At 40.7% G+C, this 26,641-nt stretch overlaps 1 protein-coding gene and 1 long non-coding RNA gene across 2 annotated transcripts in view; both read left to right on the top strand.

Annotated features, from left to right (window-relative positions):
• The window catches only part of ntrk2a (neurotrophic tyrosine kinase, receptor, type 2a), an 82,856-nt gene that overhangs the window by 16,788 nt on the left and 39,427 nt on the right, over window positions 1-26,641 (top strand). Inside the window, exons 7-13 of the mRNA XM_030105202.1 lie at window positions 460-592; window positions 828-899; window positions 988-1,215; window positions 2,574-2,600; window positions 3,018-3,029; window positions 3,844-3,881; window positions 4,177-4,276. Of these exons, the coding sequence (XP_029961062.1) occupies window positions 460-592; window positions 828-899; window positions 988-1,215; window positions 2,574-2,600; window positions 3,018-3,029; window positions 3,844-3,881; window positions 4,177-4,276 (610 nt within the window). The remainder of the gene's footprint in view (window positions 1-459; window positions 593-827; window positions 900-987; window positions 1,216-2,573; window positions 2,601-3,017; window positions 3,030-3,843; window positions 3,882-4,176; window positions 4,277-26,641) is intronic.
• Window positions 14,653-25,796, top strand: LOC115398451 (uncharacterized). Its single transcript, XR_003932575.1, has 3 exons — window positions 14,653-14,666; window positions 16,859-16,861; window positions 25,355-25,796. It is a non-coding gene; the product is annotated as an uncharacterized LOC115398451 (long non-coding RNA).

Raw genomic sequence — 26,641 nt, 5'->3', positions numbered from 1 at the left:
ATATTTCGTTGCGGCCGCTGTTGTCTACATTCTATACCTTTATTGACCCTTTGAATGTGATAACTTTTCTTTTAGTATTGCCAAATACAAGTGAGATATATATTTGAAATGAAATCCCATTTGCAGTGCTTTTCATTCGCAGATGCTATTGCTTCAGTATGATCTAGGATGTCTGTTATACACATTGGTATTAATATGATGAGTTTAGCCTGTGTTTCCCAGGTCTCACCGTATAATCTGAACAATGAATGTACAATGTCTTTGTCTGCTTTATTCTTGCTTCTCTCAAACCTCAAGAGATTTTTTTTTCTGTGGCTGTGGTTTCGCATAACGTCACCATTGAATATTTTTTGTAGCAAATACAGACTTGACCTGATCAAAAAGTTGTATGATCATGAGACAAGCAACCCTTCTTTGCGTGGAGAATTGATTCCTGATGGCGCCGTGTTTCTCACTCAGATCGAGACGTCGGGACAGATTTCGTTGCTGCGACTCTCCAACCTGTCATCGCTTGATCACAACAAGAAGATCAGCTGCAAAGCCGAGAACATTGTAGGAGAGAAGGAGTCCTCGCTTCTGCTCGATATACTCTGTACGTTTACCCTCTGGCAAACAGCTCTTATCCAGGGTAGATTAATGTGCCAAAGTGTCTGTCCCTGCAGTGTAGTCTTTGGGGGGGAAAAAAAAAACAATTAAAAGCTTGAAAAGGTGGTGGTTTTCTCCTCATGTTTTAATCAGTGTTTTTGCATGCTTCACTACTTTTATCTTGGCCTTATCTTGTTTCTTCTTGTTTTTTTTAAAACTCCTCATCCCCACTTTTCATTCAGTTCGTCCCAGAATCACCAAACTGAGTGACGCCGTCTCAGATCATCACTGGTGTATACCCTTCAGCGTGGCAGGTAAGTCATCCACTCCGTCTCATATTTATTAAAAAGTTGCCACTTTAGGTGACCGACTCACCTGTACTGCAATTTGTTACCTTCCTAGGAAACCCAAAGCCGATACTGACGTGGTACTGGGATGACAAGGTTGTGACGGAGGGACAGTACATCACCACCATGATCCACGACATCACGGAGAGAGAGTACCACGGCTGCCTGCAGCTCGACAGCCCCACGCACTTCAATAACGGCCGCTACATGCTGGTGGCTGAGAACAGGTTTGGGACGGACCAGAGGGAGGTGGAGGCTCACTTCATGCAGAAGCCCTATGAAGGTGAGGACTGACACGATGTTCCATTCTCCGTGAGTGTGTGTGGTAGATGGACTGGAGACCTGTCTGGAGTGAGTCCTGCCCCCCTCGGCATTTCAAAGCTCTGTAGCACCACATATATTAACTATAAAAATGACAAGGGACAAGATGACTATAATGGCATTCACTGTGATGTTGTCGTGTTACATAATTGTGTTTTATCTCCAACACGGATGATGCAGATAAGCATGACGGAGTGAGACAGCTAACAGGACCAATCTCTTTTTAGAATACCTTGAAAGTATTGAATTCCTCTATGGGAAGTTTTTGGATGGAGGAAACAATCAGCAGGATATTAATAAAACAGAATTCTTTATCTTTATATTGACACACATTACAATTTTATTTTCACTTTGGATTTGTATTTCAGTTTCAAAGGATTCAACCATTTCACTGCTAATCTTCCTTCTTGCTCATCTCTGGCTCTGCTGGCTCATTATTCACTATCACTCATTTCTGTTTTTGACATGGGGAATGCTTTTGATTACTGCTGCCAGCAGACTCTCTCGTTGGACTTCTAAAGCACCATCCTGTTATTGATGCAGTTTCAAAGTTTAAATAAGAATGCAGACAGTGTATATATGTATATTTTTTTTCCATCTGGGTAATGTGCATGGATTGACAATTAGAGGTTAGCTGTTCTCAGGAATGCAAATTGAGGATCACTACATGAGAAATGTAGACTTTTGATGTGGTAATGATCACCTTTTTGTTCAGCAGCATGTATGTTTAAAGAAAAACTGGTTTGTCCCTTCAGATATCTGAAAATAGGAACATTTATTGACAAAAAAACATTGATTTTGTTGTCAGTTGTATCAGATATATACTGTAACTCTTGATTTCCTATGTAGGTAAGGCCTACATTCTTAAGTGTTATGATGGTCTGTCTCTCTTCCATTGGTAATTGCGTTGTTCTCACCGTCTTCGTAGCAACACACTGCTTTCTGCTGTACAATACTGTTTAGCTGAGGCTCCTGAAGGTGTGGTACCACGGTGTGGTACAATACTGCTTTGATGAAGAGGCATGTGGTTGTAGGTGATCCAGAAAGGTTAGAACACCTCTAGTAAGCACCAACTTACAAAACTTGATCACTTTACATTGAGGCAGAACAGCTTTACGTTATTACTGCATTTTTGTAAATTTCTGCAATGTACCTAATTTTTCAGTGTTGAGTAACTCAGCTATGGAGTTCGATACTTACCTTTGTACCATTTTAAGCTAATCATTGGACTTAGGTGATTTGAATTGCGATAAATAACTGGAAAACTTGGTGCATTAAAAAAACCTTTTCTCAAATGTAATGTTTTTTTCCATTGTGCAGGGACTGAGAAGGAGCCAATCTATTATGGTGAGTAAAGTTGTTTATTCTTATATAAAATTTGCTTTTTATATTTGCCTTCATCTAGACTATAGCGTCATAAAACTCTAATTCAATTTAAGTTTTCTCTCTCTCAGCAAGCTAAAGGTACATATCCATATGTAATATTATGGGTGATGATTAGTGAAGTTTGTTTTCATTTGTTAGCGTGATGAAAAAATACCTTTACTTTGGATTTTGTGCACGTTGAGTGGACGATGTCTGTTGGTTTGAGAGTTGTGTTATGTTTTTGAAAGTAGTTCAGAGAGCCAGCAACATGGACAGTATTAAGCGGTACAGAGGAAAGACAGATGGATTGAATGTGGATTTTTTTTTTTTTTTTTAACTGTTTGGAACCTAATTCGTCTCTGTCTCTGCCTCTCTTCCAACCCCTCGTCTTTCCTGCAGATTTTACCACAGGTACTGCCACATCTTTTATGCACTCACTCTATTCACAAGCAGCTCAAATGAATTCACTGACCGCCCCCTTTGAATTACCAGACGCACTACCAGGCCTCCCATTCATTTACAGTGACAATAGTGGCTGGCGCGCTATCATCTTTGAAACTGTCCTTGACTTCAGACAGCGGCAGACATAAGCAGACTTTTAATGTCACGGCAGCGACCATCACTTTGGTCGACCTGGAGCTACGCCTCAATAAAGCTGATCTTTGTAACAGCTTGATTTGAGCTGTTTCTCTTTTGTAAATTCACTGTAAAAGTCTCTTTTTGATCTGCGTTTCATGTGAAGTTGCAGAAAAAAAAAGGGGGGGCAAAAAGTTAACATGTCTTTGATGGAAAAAGTCACTGCTTTCCTCTCAAATAGAATGAAAGACATGAGAATTTCTTAAAGTACAATCCATTGCGATTGCTGAGAATCACAGCCGAGGTTGAGGACTAGTTTAATCTGAGATAATAGCATTGAAGCTTGGAGCCCTTTTAATGACTGAGACCTGTACTGGAGGTTATATGACTTTTACGTGTCTGTTTTTGTCTTTTAGAGGGTACATAAAATGAAACTACCATCCAAATACTTGTGGGTTATAGCTCATGCACCACAACACACCACTTTTTATGTCCAGGAAGCTGAAGCCCAACAGAGTCTTTTTTTAATTTCTGAGCTACAGAGTTTTACCGTGTAAATGTTTGTTTAACTGTTGTTATATAGAGCTTTATGTTGTTGCAGTGGCCGTTCTTCTGTGTTCATTTCTCGCTGTGTCTCCTTTTTCAACAGAGGGTCCCACAACGGAAACACCGGAAGACAGAGTTGCTGTAAGTTTCGTCATACTCTTTTCCTACAGCTGCCTTTGTTCTTGCTGTCAGCTGTTTACTGTTAGCGTTCCTGATTTTCCCTTCATTTCCTTGCATTACCTGTTGGGAATCACACAGTCAGGACCTGTATGTTAATGCTAAACGCCACTGCATAAGTCAAACACAGAGACGGAAGAGAGATAGCGAAGAAAATCTTAATACAATCACACACTGTAGCTTTTATTAGAAAACTGTTATGCCAAGTCAAACATTGTGACTCTTTGACAGCCTTCGGTTGTGATTTCCTCTCCTCCAGGTGTATGTGGTGGTCGGCATTGCTGCTGTTGCCTTCACTGGTTTCCTACTCATGCTGGTTATTCTCAAATTTGGAGGCAACTCAAAGTTTGGCATCAAAGGTAAGACTTTTTTTCTTTCCATAAGCTATCCTTTAAAAGAGGATGACGTGTTCAGGCGTATTGTAGATGATAATGGTGAGTTCCATTAGTAGATATCTAATTCCTGTATTTATTAGTGTAGATGTATTGGGATGTTTTCATGGATACACAGCTGGCCAAACATGTGATATCTATCACTGTCACTCTGATTCATGGTTTTAATTTTAAAGGGAGGAGAATGAAAGTAAATTATCAGTTTGTGTTAATCATTACAGCATTGCTTAACTGAATGATTTTTTTTTAAGTAAGCCAGTGTTTGTGAGCTTCATGGAATCATATGAATTCAAATAAATAAGTGGACTGTGTACGAAACGCAAGACTGCTTTTATTTAGAGCAACTGGGTTTTTAACCAGATACAGAAAGTATATAACTTTGAGTTATACGGAACCAAACACTTGAATTATGGACTCAGGACTCTGAAGTCCTTTCCATTAATCATCTTTGTCTCATTTATTAAGTTGACCGTCATGTATCCATGAATCCATCACGTTCAGGTGGAAGCAGCTGCTGTTCGAAGGGCTTTTACTGGGTCTGTGTTCTGCCGGTGAATAACACGCATGTGGACTAAAGCGAACTCCTGCTGTCTTTGTCCCGTTGATGTGAAACTGCTGTGGTAGCCATTGCTGAAGCCTCACACGCTACACATACAGGCATGCATATAAGCACACATTCACACGTCCACAAGTCTCTTTAACAAGTGACTTCTGCAATGGCTACAAATTAATCCGTTACACCTTCTGTAACTGTCTTCTTACTGACAAACTAGAATGGACTTATCTCATTTTTCCTAATAATGCTCGGCTTACTTTTCTCTTTCTTTGTGAACTAACATTTACCTTTAAATGTCAATTCATATAATGGTTAAGATGTCTTTTTTAATCTAAAAATAGTCTGTGAGAAACTAAACAACCTTATGACTTTGATTGGCTCAGTTGGCTGAAAAAGTGATCTTGAGTTGAGAATTTGTTGTCACTAGTGTGCCAGTGGAGTTATCACAGGGATAACTGGCTTGTGGCTGCAAAGCGTTCAAAGCTTTTTGATCCTTCGATGTCGACTGTTCCTGTCGTTATGAAGCAGAATTCACCAGGTGTTGGATTGTTCACCCACTAATAGGGAACGTGAGCTGGGTTTAGACCGTTGTGAGACAGGTTAGTTTTACCCTTTCCGAGGATGTGTTGTTGTAAGAGCGTCTTCACTTTGGCTGAGAAAATACATTAATGAGAAATTCCAGAATTTAACATCCATGAGGAAATAATTTAATACTGCTGAAAGATAAACTTGTTTCAGGAATAAATAACGTTTTGGGAAGACTTGAGCCATTAGCATTTGGCTCAGAGAAGGTACACATTTGACATTCAAATTAGCACACCAAAAAGTGAATGCAAATGTAGAATAAGGCTCAGTGTGTGTGTGTGTGTGTGTGTGTGTGTGTGTGTGTGTGTGTGTGTGTGTGTGTGTGTGTGTGTGTGTGTGTGGTGTGTGTGTGTGTCTCAACTGCGTTGTTGTGGTGCAGTATTTTGACAGTGATTGATTCATGGTTCCCCAGAGAGGAGGGGTGCAAGACAGATGGAGCAGTAGTGTATACATTTTGTGAGTGTGTGTGTGTGTGTGTGTGTGTGTGTGTGTGTGTGTGTGTGTGTGTGTGTGTGTGTTTAGATTTCAGATCTTATGTGTGGTTTCTTGTTTCTGCAGGCGAGGTGAGGAAGGTTACTCTGAAACGAATGAGCTCTAATGCCTCTTAGCGTCGTGTGTGTATATGTGTGTGTGAGGTTTTCTGCATGTGTATGCACTTCTATTCATGTGTGGGATGTTAGGTCACATTACGGTTCTCCCTTCTGATTGCACCCCCCGAGTCCCCGTCCTCTCTTTCCACACTTGCTGTGGTTGTTATGCTCCCTACATACCCAGATATATGCGCCCTGCAGCATGTTGACATGGAGGTGAGTGTGAACGGGAGAAAAGCCATGGAGAGTTGGTGGTGTCAGCATGAACAGCAGACTCAGACCGCTGTAAGAAATCCACAGCAACAGTTGTCCGTCGAAAAGTTTCTAACTACTACAAAGCAAGGGTCAAAGTTCACCTCGTCAACAGAGATATAGCTAACCAGCAAGCTAACCAGTGCTGATGTAAAGGAGGCGTAGCTTTCTGAATCATAAATGTATGCACATGGATGCGTGCACACAGCCCGGTCCCGATGGCCACAGAGTGTGAAAAGTGCGTGTCAGGCCTCGGATCATATTAACAGGTGTGCGGTGAAAAAGTGCAACCCGCCTCACTGACCTGGACGAATCGCTGACCGTCGCTTTCTGATCGCCAAGTAAAAAGCTGGAGCTGGTTTACATTATTTATATTGACTGCATTATTCTGCTCCTCACTCATCAATAACACATGGACAACATTTGGTACAGGTTTCCTCACACGATCTCCTTGGCACATGAAAAAATGTTTTATAGACGATATGCACAGCAGGTGAGGGGTTTCGCACCACAATATAACATCGACATTTTGGGGAACGTGATGACGACGAGAGATTGAATGATGCTGAAGTACAAGATCATCTTATATAGCGACAAAAAAATCTAGAAATGTCACAGTACTTACATGTGACATACATGTTAGCAGCAAGATGCATATTTCATTATCAAGCAGACACAATGTTTGAATTCTTACGTCTGCTTAATACACATCATGTAACTCTCCTTTCATCTCAATCATCTTCTTGGGTGAGTAAACGTTTCTTAAGTTGCTAAATATGCCATATTTCTAGCCGCGTTGGCTGCGTGACAGAAAACAGCTGCTAAATTGCACTGATGAGAGCTGTCAGAGAAAAAAGACAAACTGTAAAGTTGTGAGCCGTAAAACAGTGCAATAAGATATGCCTCAAACGAGTTAGACAACTGCACACTCTAATTTAACTTAATGTTTATGCTGATGATACGTTTGAGGAGGTGGAAATAGTTGTTGATGTGTGCAAACATCGCACGGATTTCCTTTTAGTCCTTTTGATACTGTAGCGCTTCAAATAAATTCTTTTTGTTTGTGTTCACAGCAGAGAAAAATCTTGACGCTTTGATGTTGTACGTCGATGATCCAGTTAATTGATTTTGTGTTGTTTGTTAAAACACTGAGAATATAGGAAGAGATTCAGACAAGTCAGATTGCCCCAGTGTTTCCACAGTATTGATTGGAATCAGTGGAAATATTATAACTAGCTCGACAATTTACTAGTTTGACTTTGTTCTCTGTGCTTTCTCCACTGCTCAAACAATATATCAAGCAATTTAAAGACAATAGAAAACCAGATCTTACTGTGGGCCGCTAGTCAAAATATTTTACTAAAGAGGAAAAACGGCACATGAAAGAGCTTTTATGAGCCTCAGATATTAATGAGACGAAGCATGCAAAGAAGAAGAAGAGACAGGTGCTTTGCATGAAGGCCCAGTGATTTTGTATAAATCTTTCATTTTCAGACCCACAAAAAAATGCTGAAGCGACGTAACAAGCTGCTTAAAGGTTACAGGATCATCACAGTGATTTAGGTTTACAATGGAGACACTGAACTGTGAAATTCCTCTTACCCTTTTGGTTTTCTTGGTACTTGTCAGGAGCATTTAAGATCCAACCTGCTCCCAAATAAGACTAAACCTACCTGATCAATAAAGCCCCAGAGACAAAGCAAATCAGATTTGGTGAGACTAATTGCATGGTCTGCCCCATTGTCTGAGTCTGGGCCCAGAATACGACACCAGAGGTTGCTTTTCCCCGGAACAAATTTTTTGGAGTTGTGTCTTGGATTAATCCCCTTTCCCACAAATTGCCAAACAAAGTTGTCTTAAGAAGTCAAGTCAGCATTGGCTGTATAAACCAAAGTGTTTATTTATATAAAAAGAATAAGGAGGTTTTTGAAATCAACAAATGAAACATGTTCAGGAAACTTCAGTTCATTTCATAAATACAAATGGAAAGAACATATGGCCACAGTGTCACACACTGATGTGCAACGCCGGCAGAGTGAAAATCCAAAGATTTAGGCCCCGACAAATGCAGAAAGCACAAGAGCAGAATCGTTCAAGCAGCTGGAAGCTGAATACACTCCACAAAATGACACATAACGACCCTCCTAAACTGCCTGCAGACTCCTGAAAGAGAAAACAGATCAGACAGCGCTGTGCGAGGAGGAGGAGGAGGGGAGGATGGAGCCGCATCTCCGAGTGTTTCTTGCCCTGGAAGCACCTGTAGGGAGGGACGTGTCGACATAAACCCAAGTTCTGATGCGGGTGGGAACAAGACGGAAATGTCAAGACGAAGAGAGAAGAAAAAAAAAATGAGTGATTGAAAGCAAAACTGTAAATGTGAAGTGGGAGAAAGTGAGAGACAGATGGGGAAAAAAGAGAGAGCGAATGCTAAAACTGACATTTGCCAAGAAGTCACAGTGAGAAATACAGAGAGGAAAACAGAAAGGCAAGTGAAATTGGTCAAGATTGAACTGAACAGAAGATGTAGGAAGAGCGAGATTTCCAAATAAGACATTTTAAGTAGAGCAAGAAAAACGGACGAGAAAGAGATGAAAAGTCCCCTCCTGTCCACTTATCAATGATTCATCATTAGCGCAGGTTTCAGTTTTCTCCTTGTTTGGTGGAGTTGCACGCCTCCATCTTTCTCTGCCTCTCTCTCTCTCTCTCTCCCTCACATGCACGCAGAGCTCCTCACTGTCGATCGATCGATATGACACCCTCAAGGTCAGCAGTGCTTCATCCCAGGCCCAAGGCAGCACCGAGCATGCTCAGCATACCCTCCACTACCGCCGCCGTGTCCTCCTCCTCCTCCTCCTCCTCTTCTTCCTCCTCTCCCTGCAGAAAAGTAGCTTTCGCCTCCAGCTCTCCAGGTTTTTTTGATGCACACTCATCCTGAGACAAAACTTTTGTAGGTGAATCAACGACTGAATGAATTGAGCTGCAGAGTGAAGAGGCTGGAGGAGGGGGAGAAAAAAAAAACAACTCTGTGTGAGTCTGTATTTAGCAGAGTATCGAACCTGTGTGCTTTTAGAGGACTGACTGAAATGTGTCAGCACCAAGGTAGTATCAAACGTCGAGATCAAAAGCCTCCTCACACTCTCTGTCTTCCTAGTCTCTATTTGATATTGAGGATGAATTTGGATTACAGGTAAAGCTTGAAGGATTGTTATTATCCTTTGAGGGATTTGGTCATAAGCTGTGGATAAACAGAAGTTTTACCAGGGAGTTGACCCCAGATGCAACGTTCAGGGATAGCAGTATTTGTAGTCACAAGTCAATAACAGGAGCAGGAAACTTTACAAAGTCCTTTTTCCCTCCTCAACACTTCCTTCAGCTGGTGGTCCTGAACCGAACGCACCATCAAGTCTCTGAAACACCTGAACTGGCTCATTTCAGTGCTTCGAAAGTCGAAATTTTGCTTGAAAGTAAAAAAGTCTTTACTTTCGCGTCTGCAATTTCTTTAATCTGGTCACGACTCAAAGTTCACAATCAGAGTTTAGAAATAGAGAGCGCTCAGTTTTAAGTGGCAGTTCAATACAGCAACCACATTACACCTGCGGCTGGTTTCACGAGTCTTCTCATCCTTCCGCCTTTGAATAAGGAGACACTTGACCCCTGTTCCGCTCCTGCCTGGAGGGGCCACGTCACAACCAAAGAGTCCGATTTGATCTACATATAAAACACTTCACATCCAGCCTCCACTAAACGCTGCAGGCACCGGTGTGACGTGCCAGAATGTCAAGTGCAAAAAAAAAAAAAACATCCAGGATGTCACTCTCCACGTAAAATACATGTGCCAAATTTCATCCCGATCCACACAACGTCTGCCAATTTCACCGGGAACCCACCTCTGAACAAATTTTCTTGGCAGTACAAGTGACAGTGTGTGATATTTCAGTATTGACCGAAGTGACACCAAATGACAGCTGGACATTGGCAGCTGCAAAAGCATCTTAAAAAAAAAAAAAATCAGAATGAGACAGAAACATGTAAAGATAGACAGGCTTTTGCGATTAAATAAAGCTGTTTTTCTTCATAATGATGCTACGCAGCAACGAGGACGGCGTGTTTTTCAGTAGGTGGTTTGGGAGCAAACCTCCACCGAGGTCACTGAATCTACAGACCATGTTCAAACCCAACCACTGACAGATGACCTGTGTGAAGAAAAACAAACTGGTGGTGGTTTGGACTAATGAGTTTGTGTTGTTATTTTTCAGAGAAATTAGCCTTAGCATGGTTGTTTTTGTCAAATTAAATTGGTTCAGCATGGACAGTCGAATAATAATGTTCCATGAAAACGACTGGAGCTGATTCTGGCCTCGCACAACCTCAACCTGGAGCGGGCACTGGGAGCAGAAGGCAGATGGATATCAAATGACTGTTAGTTATTTCTGTGCTTTTGTAGTGTTCAGAGGTTTTAGATGGTGTCAAATTGTTAAAAAAAAACAATTCACAGAGTGCTTTTGTTTGCTTGTATCGTGATGTTTAAAATGGAATAGGAATGGTCTAAATGCGTATGGCAGATCCTGAGGTCAGCGATTGCTTGAAGTGCTCTGAGAATGGAAATAACTCTTTTGGTAGCTGCCTGGCAAAATCTACAGAATGTAGAATATTATCGTTTTCGGAAGCCTCTGTTTACTGTGTAACACTCAGAGGAGATTGCAGAAGTGAATCACTTTATTCAGCAAACACAGCGCCCTCGGACTTTACGTCGTCTCGTACAGTACCTGATTGGACCTACGCACAACTCATTGTGCGAATGCTATTTCCTTCAGGCTCCCGTCTCTCTAAACATGGCAACTGTTTAGGAGGACTCACATTTTTGTCGAAATTGGATTCCTGAGTAAACTGATTACAGGAAATAGAACACAGTGGAAACAGCCGGTAACAAAGTTTGATTGTCATGTCAACCGCCTCCCCGATGGTTTTATTTCTGTTACTTTTTCAGAGGATATGGAAGCAGCCGTGTGTGAAATAAGGCGGCGAGAACAATCAGAAACCTTGAAGGTCTTTTGTGAGGAGGGAGTGTGTTGTGAGTGAGAATCAAAGAACATGAGGATAGTTACCGTGAGCTGATGTCTCTCTCCTCGTCTCAGTTAAGGAGTTCATTGTGAGGCTGTACATCATTTCCTGTCTTGTATTGGTCAGGCTGACCTTTGCAAACAGTCGGAGCAGTGAAAAATTGGATGGCTCAAACTGGGCGTACAGTGTGGGAATGGGAGATTGTGTGTGTGTGTGTGTGTGTGTGTGTGTGTGTACAATGTGAGCAGGACACAGATGACATTAGTGCAAAGCAGCTGTGTCTTTTGAATTTGTTTCCATTCTAAATATTATATTCTTTCCTCTCCAGCTAAAGAGCAGCACTTTAAAATGCTCTATGTGAGCTCATTTTCATTTTTTCATTGACAACTACACTTATGAGGAAACACAAATGGACTTTAAATGAATAAAATCCGGGGGGTCGTGAGGCTTACGCAGCACGGACATATTTACATGTTTAGGACATTCAAAACTTCAAAGTCTGCGACTTGATGGTTTTCTGGCGGCAGATGTAATTTATTAATGTCAATAATTTGCCCTTTAATGCTTTTTTCAGATGGAGGTTCTCCCCCGAGGATAGAAAAGACTAGAAAAGACGGCTCGACAGTCATGTAATCGCTGCACAAACATCGCCGTAACTTGCCTCAAAGTGAGCGCCTGTCAGAGCAGCTGTTGTTCAAGTGTATCCTTACATTCACTTGGCAACGCTGCAGATTTAATTGGTGCCACTGTTTCTGCTTAACTGAACTCCGCGATCCACTTGAAAACCAACGGAATCACTCCGGAAAGGAGAGATTTCCGTATTTAGACATGTTCAGCCATTGTTTACATCCCATTTAACTGAAGCTGGAGACATCTTTGTTCTCGAGAAGGCGAGTATGCTCTCCTCATGCCCGGTCACACACAAAGCCTTCAGTCGCTTCTCTTGTCAGATGATGCGGCTTTAATCGTTTCTGGAAACAGACATCTTTAACTTGAAACTCTTAAAGTTGATATATGTATTTTGGACTCAGTAAAAAAAATAAAAATAAAAGTGCCACAGTGATATTTCACACTGTGTAAAAGAAAATGAGTCACATTTGTCAGTTCCAGACAAAGTAATTGATTTTTGAAGTAATATGCCGTCAATACATCAGCTGGCTGAAGCAGAGACAGACAAACCTCAAACACCAGCGATCAGGAAATACCAAACGCCAGTTATGGTGAAAAGTGACACATGCACAGGGAGATCTTGCAAACTCCACCTCTGTGTCCATAACCAGCACACCACTATTAGCTTGAACTATATGCCAATTCCTTTAAGCTGCCATCTAATTGATGGCTTTTGTGAAGAGGATTTGACTTTTTCTTTTCTTTTGTTTTCGTCAGTTTTGAGTCATCACACATGCGGCCGAGCCATCTGAGTTCACGCCGCTGGTCTCGGCCCTTACGGGCGTATTTTACTGTGTAAACATGTACATCATGTCAGTGTGATATTTTTGCTCAGGCGGTGCGACAGTGTGTTTCTGCTCAGAGTCCCGCTGTTCGCTGAGGAAATGTCACCGCTGCCAGGGAGCGTGCGCATGTTGCATCAATGTGGCTTTTTCTTGGCAGTACAGTGAATATCTGATAGGATCTATGTTAATGAGGGTTTAGCTATCAATCAGCACCTAGTCCTGCTGCACTGAGGCTGATACTCAAGTAGCCAAGAGATATACACACACACACACACACACACACACACACACACACATAGAAGTCCACAGATTTCCTGAATATGCATAAGGGTTGGCAAAGTCACATGCCAATATCATTTACTGTGTCTGGCTGCTTTTGTGTCGTATATTTGTGCATCTGTGTCGCATTTTCTGCACAGCAGGAATGCAGGAACAGAAGGAGGGAGGGAGACGGAGGGAGCAGCAGCACTGAGCAATTGGAAATAGCACTATAAGAGATAGCAGCTTATTGATGGATCAATTGATCGTTTGCCTGTCCAGACTGAGCCAGGATGCCTCGGTCTTCTTGGCCATGCTTCCCCATTACTGCCTCGTGCTAAGGTCAGCAGCTCTGCTCGGCTGTGTGTGTGTGTGTGTGTGTGTGTGTGTGTGTGTGTGTGTGTGTGTGTGTGTGTGTGGAGCAGTGTAGGACTAATGTTGGCCCTCGGGCCACATATGGCTGGCTTCTCTCTTCTTTTTGACCAGTGAGTCAATTTAAAGAAAAAAAAAACTATAAATTACTGTTTTCATGGCTGGTTGAAAGGTCAGTTTAACCACATTTGAATGAATTAAACTTTATTACTACATATCAATAACAAAGAAAGAGAGAAAGTCCAATACAGCATCGATTTTCGAGAGTTAATTTTTAATTGAATTAAGGCTTGTAGATTTTGTTGAGCGGTATTCAAAGAGAAGGGAAAAATTGAACATGAGAGAGGTTGAATTAGAAATAGAACGTCTTGGTTTTTGTGTTTATCTTTAAGCATGAAAGAGAGTCGGCCTTGCAGTGCATGTTAGCAACCTCAGAGTCAAATTTATGGCTATTTCCTACAGCCCAGTCTGTGGTCCAGAGCCAAGACTTGTACTTCTGCTGAGCTGTCTGTGTTTCTCTCAGCTGACAAAAGACAACTGACAACAAAAATACTAACAACCAAGCAGGAATCGGCTTGAAGCTGACACGCACAGAAAAAGTGAAGTTATTTCTTCTGAAAATGCTGACTAGTCAGGAAAGGTTCTCAGAACGCTTCCAAAACAACGAGGGAAGAGTGTGCCGTCCGTCTTCCTGCTCCATGTATCAGTGTTCAGTGTTGCTCACATCTCATCTGCTCTGTCACAGACATGACTGCAGCGCCAGCGGCGGGGCTTTCAGGGAGGTTATGACATTCTTGCTTCACTCTCACATTTTCGGAGTGGCATGCTGCGTACGGATGTTTTGACGTGCTTTTTAGCGGGTCCACGGTCATTTAAATTCACCCGAGCTGTTCTGGTCACCTCGACTACATTTGTTAATTTCCCAAGCCACAGTGATAAGCAGATCTTATATTAGTTTCTTATTGATAATCAGTCAATCAGAAATGACTTTCTAATGCAATCTGATGAACTTCTGACTTGAGACAAAATCGGACTGTGTGCTATGCATGATGATAATGCATTGTTTAACAGTCTGTTCATCTGCATGCTTAAATGGATGCTCTGGTTTTTTCCTCACACGTGTGGCTAAATTTTCTCTTTGAGGAACTTTGGATGTTTGATCAGTATTTTCACAAAAGCTGGCCTTCATTTGATTTTTTTTGTACTAAATGAACATATGTTAGAAGGAAGTGACGGAGATATAACTGCACAAAAATGTAAGTCATAAAAATAATTGTTTACAGAGTTTGTATCCACAAATAACTTTCTTTGGTTCAGCACTGCTTTTAAAAACTGAACCACGCACCAGACAGTATTGATATGTAAATTCCATCATTCAGCAGGATATGTATTGAATTAGGCTTTCTTTTTTTTGGTCAGCATCAAGATAAGTTATATTGGTTATGTTTATGGAATTAAAGTTTAACTGGGAAATTCCAACTTATATCTAAAAATTCTCACCGCATAAAATTAGCCTTGCATTGCGTGCTATTGGAAAGAGCTTAGGAAAAGCAGAAAAAGCGTCCTGCTTCAGATTTTTGCCATATGATCCATGCAGATCACAGGATCCACTGAAGAAAAATAACCAGCTGCAGAAATGACGGTACAACTTCATGAAATGTAAAGGAGATGATCATTGTTCCTTTTTCATAGCAGATATGGCTGAGATGACCATGTCTTTTCAGAGCTGACTGTGTCTCTGGCAGAGCTGCAGACATGAGACGTGCAAATTTTGAAGAAAGAAGCGAGAGGCTACTCGAAACAAGAACCAAACGGAAAATTGCGCGTGTGTGTGTAGTTGTCACAAGGTCTGCAGTGTGACACGGTCAACTTCTGTTGCCCGTTGCATACTGTTGTCATGGCAACCTGCGTCACTGCCAACCTGCGCTGCTCCAAAACTAAATCATTATCACTAGCTGAGTCGGGGAGAGGAGTGAATCACTGCCTTTCCACACACACACACACACACACACACACACACACACACACAGGAAGTGACACCTGGTACGATCTAAAGTCAGCAGTCGACACCGAGATGGGAGCAGACAAAAGACGTCACGCCGTAAATCCTGGCTTCATTACTGCAGTATGAGGCCTCAAGCTAAGAGATCTTTTCGTCTATTTACCATCTTTGTTTATGAAGTGAGTCACACCATAAAAAAAAAAAAAAACCACGTTTCACTCCTCCTACAAGGACTGAAGATTGGCAGCCAGATATGGCAGTGATCTGGGTTTTTGAGGTTAAAATTGTAGCTTTGAATCGGGGTGGAGTGCTGTTTACAGATGCTGTGCTGCAAAAATAGTTTTGTTGAATATTTAACAGCAACTGTCACAACTGGCAGATGTTGGTATAAACCTTTTAACAGGCGCTCATCGGTAAATAAAAGAAGATATCACCATTACTCAGGATACCACTAGAGTTTCACCATCGATCATTCGCAAACCTCAAGTAGATTTAATGGATTAAGCAAAACCTGTAGGAGCAGGGGCACATTTTTTAAGAAATTTCATCCTCCATAAACAAAACCTACAACTTCTGTCAATGCTTCATTAAAATTTCATAATATAGTTCAGTTCCGACTGTCATCAGATTCAAGTGCCAACAGTTTGTAGTGTTAAAGCAATAAATACGAATGCTAAAAGGTTAAAGCGAATGTCTCATGCTGTCAAAATCAGGCCTGATGGAATTATGGCGACTTGATAAAGGGATGAAGATGAATGAGGAAGACTTTATTGATGGCCTTGTGTGGGAAAACTGGATGTGCCGTCCATTGTTTCAAGAACACATTGCAGCATGAAACCTCCTCTGGCTCGGGATAATGACGTCTGTCTCACTTCAGTGATGTTCAAGGATGAAAGTCAATCCGACCATGCAGACGGAAAATAAGTAAATATGAAGCTTTCATGTTTCATTTATTTTATTAGCACTCTTATTTGGTGCATTGTTGTCAGTAGAGAACTTCAATGCTTCAAGGATAAAAAAAGAAATTGTGTGTCAAAAACTTATTCTTGCACATTTTAATCCTTTAATTGTCTTTTGACATCTCGTTTGGTGATTGAGTTTTACTATTCATTTCCCCTTTTTGTTATCTCAAACATATAAGATTTCTGTTGTGAAGAGTACCTTTCTTGAGGCTGGGCTCGACCCGGTTCTGCTAAATGCGTAAACCTCACATGGAAACCGTCTGTGATAGCAATAAAGCCCCCTGATGTCCCATTCCCCCGGTGCGCCCTGGATTGTTAATCCATTTAACTTCCACTGCGCACACGCACAGTAATTCAGCCGGAATATTGTTTCATAAAGATTAGTGCCAAATTAGCGCCTCGGAGGGAGTCTCTGCCGCGTCGTGAGAAAGCTCCAGAAGCTTTATGAAAAATCCAGCAGGTTGCTGCCTTCACTGTCACTGCCCGGTAGTAGTAAAATGACAGTTTGTTGTTTTTGGCATGTTTACTTGAAGTCTACTGCCAATCGGAGAAATTCTCTCATACATTTCAACCCAAAAAAGAAAAAGACAAACCCAGCTTCAGGAGCAGCGCAGGTTGTTGTTTTTGGCTCGCCTCCTCCTGTCCTTTATCATGAAGTGTCAGCTGCCCGGAATGGTTTTCTCCTTTAACGCTCCCGTCCTGACAGATGCCTCAGTCATCGCTTTGTGGATGTAGTTGCTGCTGCTCTGACTTCTTTTCCGCTGTTCGAGCTCCCTAATTACACATCCTTTCTCCTCGGACCTGCATTGTTTTGGGACCGGGCTTAACAAGCGTGTTTGCAGTTATTGTATGATTAAACACAATCTGGATGTAGCGCCTGCTATTGCAAGTTTACTCATTAGTGCTGTTGGGTTTTTTTTGCAGTTTCAGTAAGCAAACAGGGAGGCTAATGGATGATGAGTATTGCTATCATCCCAGACTCTCCTAACCCCTGCTTCTCATTAGTTTTTGGAGAGGTGCCACAGGATTCGTGCTAATTATTTCTGTCCAGCATGCAGGCTTTATCCCGGGTTCATGCAGAATTACATCCACACTGGACAAATCCTCATGATTAACTTGTTATATCAATATTCAGTGTGAATTGAGAAAGACAGAGAGCATGCTATTTGGGAAGTGAGTAAATGGATGTTGCAGGTGTGCCTGGTGGTGTTGCCCGACTGATGCTTTTTCAGGTGACGGGACTCTGCATCACTTTCAAAAATTCCGTCTGCTGGAAAAAACATTAGCAAAGCCCAACCTACGTAATTCCCTTTTTGCTGGTTTGATGCTGCTTTAGTGTTAGTCTGATTTTTAAGGTGGTATATCAATGCTAAAAACGCATTATGAAGCCCCACAGTTTGCAGAAAAGTATAATTTGCTCAAAAATAAATAAAAAAAAAAAAGCTCACAATGTGCTGGGTGTAAAACAGGATCTGCCCCCACAAACTAATTTTTTTGTCATTGTTGTGATTTCTGAGCTCCAGACGAACTGACAGAGCAAGAATCTCCTCCGTTTTCTTGGTTACCGTATTACCATAAAACAGATTTATCTCACATGATGTGTTTCCTGGACGAAAAGCAACTTTCACCAAAAAATGACATCATGAAAAACGGTTGCAGACAACTGTCGAAAATCACAAAGTCAGCAAAAGCAACTGCATTGAATGCTGGGAGTCAGAAAATGTTGACGTAGACCATGAGGCTGAAGATGCAGTGGAGCAGGAAAGTTGACACTACGAGTTTCACGCTTCATAAAAGTTACTTTTTTTTTTTTCATCAGCATGTCATTTCATAACATTCACATTCATTTAAGGAGGGTAAAATAGAAAACATAATGAGGTAATAATGAATAGATTGGAAAAAAGATTAAATTATAAGAGGTTAATTTGCAGTAGTGGGGTCTGTACGTGCTTCGTGTGCTTATATATGCATTCATGTATTTTCAATATACTGCAAGCTGCTGAAATCAGATGTTTTCATTGGAATTCAAATAATGATTACAACAAAAATTAGTAATATGAATGCATAAATTATCTGGACATGCACACTCAAACAGTCATACATATGTAGATATTCAAATTAACATTTTATTGCACATATGTATGTATTATTAAATGCTGGGAAAAGAAAACTTTAGGGTTGTACAATGGAAAAAATAATTTATTATGATCTTCAAATACCCACATGCATTAGTTTATTATGTTATTGACAAGTGAAAGGTAACAAATGTAAACATTTTGTGGAACTAAATTCAAAATTATGTTCTTTTGTGTGAGAAACAAAAAGCGGAGAGATTAATTTATTTCAGAAATAGTTCATCTTGCTTTCAAATCTACAATTCTAGAAAATATATCCGAAAAAGATAAATGAAAAAAAAAGAAAGAAAAAGAATGTGTTTTGCTTCAGTTTGCAAAATGTTCCTCAGTGAGAGCTGAGAAGCCAAATGATGTGTTTTCCAAGTAATAAATAAATATATTCACACTCACCAGTTGTGGCATAGCAACAACATGATGTTTTACGAGGCACTCTCACTATGACCAGAAGGTTTTCTTCACCCTGTCACGTTTCTCATTGTCGTTGGGATGTCTGGCATGCGGTTGGAACCTGAATGCAACATCCGACTGAGAGATGTTATTTCTCTTGGCTGGCTCTCGCGCTTGTAAGCCGACAGGTTTGTAATGTAGATGTAATCCTCCAGCACAGATAAGGCAGGCAGCGAGGCTCTCACTGATCCGCCAGGTGCTGGTATCGGTCTGTAATTTCACAAAGAAACACATGATTATTTCTAATGAGTTATATATATGTGTGTGTGTGTGTGTGTATGCGTGTGTGTGCATGGCAAAAAGGAAAACCTGTTGAATATGTTAAACAGCTGATTGTGCTTTCTGCTGAGGAGAGGAGTGTCTCCATTGATTAGAGCGCAGCGGGGAGCGTGAGCACTATAAAGCAAGTCCAGATGTGTGTGGAATCAATGAGTTTATTCATGTTCAAGTTTGGGTAAAGGTCACTTCACCCCTACTGTTAGAAAACCGTTATCTTTTAAACAAATGAGTACTTTACTGGAAGCCGCTCTGTTGCATAAAATATGAGGGAGACTGTGACCTTTGCTGCATATTTAACACATAAATATAGTTGACTTTATGGCACCCATAGATGGAGTGAGCACAAGAGTTAAAATACTGGGTTTAATTTGCCCAAATTACAATATTTTGATGGTTTTGTCTCCATGTAAGCCAATCCAGGGTCTTGGCACGATGCAACCCTCTGCCTTTTTAAATCAAACAGAAATGTCTTTGCTGGTATCAGCATTCAGGGTTTGCGGTTCATCAGTCTATTTTTCTCTTAAAAGATGCAGCTACGGTTTATTGTAACTCACGCATTGAGTGAAACACAAACTGTATAAAACAAATTGAAAAAAAAAAACAAACTTGCCTCTACATTGGCAACTTTTCCGATTCTTATTCATGGCTCAGTTTTTAGCCGTGTCAACACTGTGCCTCCGATGTCGTGCTTCCAGGACTCCTGAACACAACGCTGTGCCAGTACTGACTGTACTTCCTCCCATGGTTCAAATATAGACTTCGGTCTGAACCAAAAACCTTGGTTCACATTAAAAGGTGTGAAACTCACAGTCACGTCAAGGGAAACTCCAAGTTTGGTTGTATTAAATATAATTTTAGAAGAAGATGAACTCATGCAGGGTCAGAACGGGCAGAAACAGATTGAGTCAAGGCCTGAACGCCTTGGTGATGAGTTCAAAGACAGTCCGGCTAAAGCTGAGCTGCTGAACGGCTGGTATGTAGGAGAGCTCATGAGGACAGTGAAAGAAGGTGAGTAGGAAGGCGAGAAATACCAGGTGATCACGGGCTTGTCACAGCTAATTTCCAAAAAAGAACACTTTCCCTCATGTTTTGGGACCTCACACACACACACACACACACACACACACACACACACACACACACACACAAACACACAGACAGCTTTTGGTGTAATAAACCAAAGAAATTCTGAAAAGTTCAATGTGTGTGTTAACGCACAGCATCAGTTGTTTGGGAGATGAAGTGATGTATCTCTGTGCTTTGTCCAATGGATATTGTGTGAATGGATTTCAGGAAGGCGTATGAGTTTGTAGGAGTGAGAGAAACCCGGGACAGGTGTGTAGCAGTTCAGAAAAAGGCCTGTCAGGTTAAATGAGTGACTGAAGGTGGAGCCGTGGCGTTAATCAGGGCGGCGCCGGTCGGGCCTGCGGTCGAGTGTCCAGTTGTTACGTGCTCGAGCGATCTTGTGAATTTGGTGTTTGGAAACCTTTCTGGAAGAAATCAGACTGGTCACCAGACCATATTCCACACACTCCTCCTGACTCCATCACCTCTCTCACCTTCACCATTCAGTGCTCGCCCTCCTCTTCTTCAGTCGTCTGTGCTGTGCACATTCAGCCTCGTTTTGAAACTATACTCTCAACCACTCACAGCCAGACTTAATGACTTCATAAAATCTGCCTCTGCTTTGTTTCAGTTCAAATGACGTACTAAAGATTTTTTTGTCCTAACACTAGTTTTTTTTTTAACCTCATATTGTGAATTTGCTCCAAGTGCAAATGGTGGAAAAACAATGCAAGGTTATCGATTTAAATTGTCACTCTCCACAATATTGTTTTTCTTTAAACCTAAAAAGGACTAATGAAAAATATTTCAAGTGTAAACAAGAAAACCTTGTGCAGTTTCTCCTTCCACAGTGCAACATTAACACATGTACTAAGAACCAGACGTCTGTCTTACTGACACGATCAGCAGCTAGACCTTTATTATTATTATTATCATTATTATTATTATTATTATTATTATTATTATTATTATTATTTGTGTTGCTTTCTTTTGTCATCGTTTCTGCTTTTTTTTTTGTGTTTCTCTTCAGGCTGTGTGTTGTTTCAGAACATCCCTGTGGAGGTGGTCTCACGCTAACAGAGCCGGACACACAACAGGCTGAAAGAGGCGTGTGTGCGTGCATGTGTGTGTTTGTGTGTGTGTGTGTGCATGCATGAGAGAAGAATGGAAGGAAGAGGGGGAAAAACAAAAAAAAAGGGAAATTTGGTGATGGAAGCTAAAGTGGAAGACATCCACACATCCAACCAACACAACAACAAAAACAATGTATTAGATATGAAGGAAATGGGGCCTGAAGGGAGTCACTGAAACAAACAGTGGTCAGGTGGAGGCCGTCCATTATCATCCTCTGAAGGTAGAAGAAGCAGGTAGAGCTGTGGGACGCGCCAGCGTGGTCAACCAATCACGGGGAGCCTTAAGAGACACATAAAAGCCCTCCACTGCATGAATTATTCAGATCAGAGACAACCATTAACCTACATCTTCCCCAAACGCCCAGACATCTCCCTCCTCCGTACACCCATGCAGGCCTCTCTCTCTGCACACCACACACACACTCCGGCAAATTTATGCCCCCTCGCCTCCTGATCTCAGAGGTTCCCCCCTCGTCGCCCTGAGTGCCCATGTAGGCTCACCCACTTTTTCCTTCGTGCACTCAACACAGGCACACAAACAATCTGTTTCTTCAAAACAATGCTGCGTTCAGGTACTTATTTCTATCTTGGCTGTTTTCCATACTTGGACCTTCCTTTTACAATAAAGCCATTTTGGAACCTTCAGACATTCGGCCACCACTGAGGGGGGAAAAAAACAGAGAGCGATTTGAAAAACTTCAGCATATAGGGAGGAAAAAAAACGTTACTTTAAAGGCAAAAAGAGATTTTATTTGAATTTGACAGCCGCTTCCCGTTAGTGTAGTCTGTGCTACAGCAAGTCACAGTTTGAACAAGTAATAAAAGTGATCAGAGAGAGAGAGAGCTTTCACCATTAAATTGCCTTGGTGTTCTTTGCAACAAATGCTGAGAAGGGGCGACTGCGTGATGAGCAAGGCAGGTTTCCGAAAAGTCTTCCCCGCAGACGGTTACCTCCAGCAGCGGCGGAGCGCGCCGCCTTACTGCTGAAGAGGGACACTTCTCCCACACCGCCGCGTCACCAACAAATTAGTTTTGCAGGTATTCACTTGTCAAAACATCCGTTACAAAAGAGATTTCTTTTCCTTCCCCTTCTCTGCCATCAGCACTGTTAAGTGGAAATTTGTAGCCCTATAAATCAAAGTATGCTCAAGACTCCGTTTTTCTTCCCTTTTTTTTTTTTTTTTTTAATTTTTGGAGGAGGGTGTATTTTTTGCAGTGAAGGATGCTGGAAATGTTGAATGCCTTGTCTGTAGTTTATCAGAGAACTTCTGCCTTGTCAGTGCTGTCACACAGAGGAACATATATTAAAGTCTCTTTTAATTTAACCTTTCCTCTATGGAAGATAAATGCATTCATGCATCCACATCACATCATAAAACATGTGAGCAGTGTACAGGAACATTTATAATACTGTCACGGCGTGCACAGCACTGTTTTTTGATTAAAAAAAAAAAAAAAAAAAAACAATCCTCCTGAACTTTTTTCCAGTTCGTCCATGTTGAATTTAAAATCCGCGTGAGCAGATGCATTTTGTGTTACATCTCGGTTACATTATGGAGAGCAGAGAGATGGACGTATTCTCAAAATGCCCCCATAAATTAATGATCAGACGCTCATGTCAAGCGCATATGTGCACCACGCGAGCGCCGCACATCCACATGCAGGTCGCATTTTAGAGCACGCTGTCAGTCCACCATCTGTGTGTGTGTGTGTGTGTGTGTGTGTGTGGGAGACAGAGGCGGCGTTGGCTGAGATTGAGGTCAGGGCAGATGTTTGGGGAATATTTGATTAAGAAGGCTACAGGGTTAAAACACAGACACTTCTGTTGGCGTGGAGGCAGGTTTTTCCAAGCCAATCACCCTTTAATAGAGTACAACCTTGTTTATCCTGAGCCCCAGACTGCCAACCGGTCAGCAAATTTAATACCGACAAGAAAAAAAAAAAATACATACACGATTGCAGGTTTTTAGATGGCTGATGTTTCTAAATTACATTATCTTAAGAGTGTGCACTTGAGGAGCTACAACAGCCATTAATAAGGGGGAAAGGGGGAACTGTGCACTTTCAATGATGCATAAGAATTCACATTTTCAATTCTGTTCACTGGCTGTATGTTTTACCATGGTAAGCTGCACATCCTGCAACGTGCATATCTGTTAACTACTTTGGTTAAGGGTTTGATTTTTGTACAGAAATTTATAAATTAGCTGTGAGATTTGCTCCAAAGCTTTCTGAATCCTTTGCACTGTGGGATTGATTATATTAAATGTGCAGATTATAAAACTGATAGCAAGATTTGATTGTTTTGGAGTTTCACAGTCAGTTCAGTCTTGGGGATTTTGTTTAGTTTGACTCCCAGAAAAAAAAAAAAAAAAAGACCATACTTTGAAAAACCTCTGGAGCTTACAGAAAGACAAATTAAACTAAATGTTTATGTGCTAATTGGATGTTAGAAACGAAATGAGCAAAAACAAAATCCGTGCAAAAAAAGTTATAAAATTTAAAGGTTAATATATTCCATTTTTACAGCTCTGAAGTAATTAATGAGATAAAAGTGAGCGATGATTGGGAGGTGTGTGTGGGTTGTTTTTTTTTATGGGGAAGCACATAATCCTGGATGTACTTTCTGTTTTATGGAAAAACTCAGAAACTTCTGCTTCATCAGCAGCATGAATGTGATTTCATTCTCGGCAGTGAAGTTACATCTGTCCACTGACAGAAATCTGAAATTAAACCTGCTCAGCGCCCCTCTCTCACAAGGTGCTACACAGTTATGACATTTGTTTCATAAGGCTTATGATGATTTTGGTTTGATGATAAAATTGGAGGTTAATTGGATAAAAACAGCAACTCCCATGATCCATGTTTGAAGACCCGTATATGAACGGAAAGTGTTTCCTAATCTCAATTTTGTTAAAATATATTCACATCAACTTCCACCACTTTCTCTTCTTGTAAAACATGTGAAATGTCTGATGACACCTTTTTACAGTGAAATTCTGCCTCTGGTAGAAATACAGTTTGCTCTCTTGGTGTCTCTTCTGCACCAGCAGCGGTGTTGGCTGAAGGCTGAAGGTGAAATCGTACTCCTCAAAAAACAGAGACACTTGTTTTCTTAAGGCAGCAGGAACAAAAAAACAAACTCTGTTCTGGGAATTTCATTCTTCATGAGAAACTCCAACACAGTTTTTCTGGAAGGAGATGGAAAAAGAATTACGAATGTCAATGGCGTGATCCATTTCTGCATTAAACACACTCACATCACATTCATATGACTCTTAATGAAAAAAATAAAATGAATAAAGAAAAAGCACCATCAGTTGTGTAATTAAACAATTCAGTGTGACTTTTAGTCCAGTATTTATCTATATTTAAGAATATTTCAGACTCAAAAGGCCATCGGAGGATTGGGAGTTTGGATAAACACAGTTTCTCCTGCAGTTAAAGAAATCACACCACCAGGAAGCTATTTTTTGTCTCACAATACTTACTTGTCTCATTAGGTTTGGACTTCTTTGATTGTTTTTGCACATTGTACATATTTTATGCTTGACCATTGTAAATTGCATATTTTAGATTTGCTTGGAAAGATGTTTGAGCTGAAACGAAATAACAAAAAAAGAAAAAAAAAAAACATGATAACACTGGGGAATATGAGAGTGCAGTGAAATAGGTTCTAAACTGGAAGTGAATGTTATTTCAAAATGTTATCCTTTTTTTATTTGTCCTTTTTGTTTCCTTTGTACTTTCTGTGATACATGATTGTTGGTGTTTTCCAAGTGCACTGTTCTGAAGTGCCTGTTTTTACCGCTGTGTGTTAGTGGATCATTATCATACCTCATTTCTCATGTCTTGATCAGCATTAGTCATTAGCCCTAACACTCCACCGCTTAGTATATCTTAAAGAAATGAACAGTGAAGACCTTCATACCTCATGTTCATCAAGATAATTAAACCATATCTTCATTTCAGCAGAATATTCAACAAGACAAAAAAACAAGCTGTGTGTGGAGTCCTGATGGCTTTTTGTCTACAGTCCTCTATAAACTATGTGTCGTGGCATTAAAGCTGCGTTCAAGAAGCTTCTCTGTATAATTGCTTGAAAGGCCCGTTTGAAAAAGATATTTCCTTCTTTAGAAGAAAGACTGGGTTCGCTTTTCAATAAAAGAAATCATTTATTGGTGTCCCTTTGTGTGTAAATGTGTCTTTTTCATATGACAGTGACAGAGCTTTTAAGTGTATGACTGTGTGTCTGTGAATGTTTCATGAATATTATGGGTTTTCTTTTGTTTGTCTGCACAGACTCAGTCCAAAACAATAAAATGAACTGAATATATCAGAGGCTGTTCTGTCTGTGAAATCAATGCCACATAGTCCACGCTTTTCCTCTTCCTCTTCTTTTTGATTCAACCTTTTTCTCAAATGTAGGAAGCAATAATGTTTAAAATCATGCAGAGTTTTTTTTTCTTTCTTTTTAAATCTTTCTGACTGGCTTGAGGATTTTCTACATGTTCAGTGTCTCAGCCTGTGAAGCGCTCCCACTGGCCCGGTCTAATTATAGTGCAAACCTTTTTCCACCTTTTCTACTCACTTATACATTTCAGGAGTTTTAATTTATTGAGATGAGTTAGGATTGAACACCGAGCTTTGATGGATAGACTGCAACACATAAAAGCTGCGTTACCGACTGAAAAAAATACCTTTTTGTTTATTTGTTTTGTTTTTAAGTAAAAGCGATGCAAAAAAGTTGCAGCATTAATGACATTATGTGCAGGTAACACCAACCAAAACCTCTTAAAAAAAAAAAAAAATCTCCATTCCTGTTGGAAACTCAAATAAAAACGTGCGGATTCCATTTTCACACTGAAGCTGACCTGAATAGATTCAACTCATTCTTTGAAACAGGTCAATGAGGCATCAGCGTCTGAGAGATTTAACACGTACACATTTGTTCAGGCAATATTTCATTAAATGTTTTAATTGAATGTGAAGTGAATAAAACGTAATGTTTCAGCCCCAACAGAAAAAAAAAAAGTTACTTTGACTGGTTTAATGTTAACACAGTGGTTGTTAGAGAATATTTTGAGACTAATATTTGTGATTGTTATACTCAAATCTGTGATGAATAATGGTGTTTGGGTGAAGCAGTCTAAATTTTTAAATCAGCAAAATACACAAGGC

Source organism: Salarias fasciatus, chromosome 12 (genome assembly GCF_902148845.1).
Source record: "Salarias fasciatus chromosome 12, fSalaFa1.1, whole genome shotgun sequence".
Classification (NCBI taxonomy): domain Eukaryota; kingdom Metazoa; phylum Chordata; class Actinopteri; order Blenniiformes; family Blenniidae; genus Salarias; species Salarias fasciatus.
Note: the sequence above shows the minus strand (reverse complement) of the source record. Positions and strands in the feature narration are given on the sequence as shown.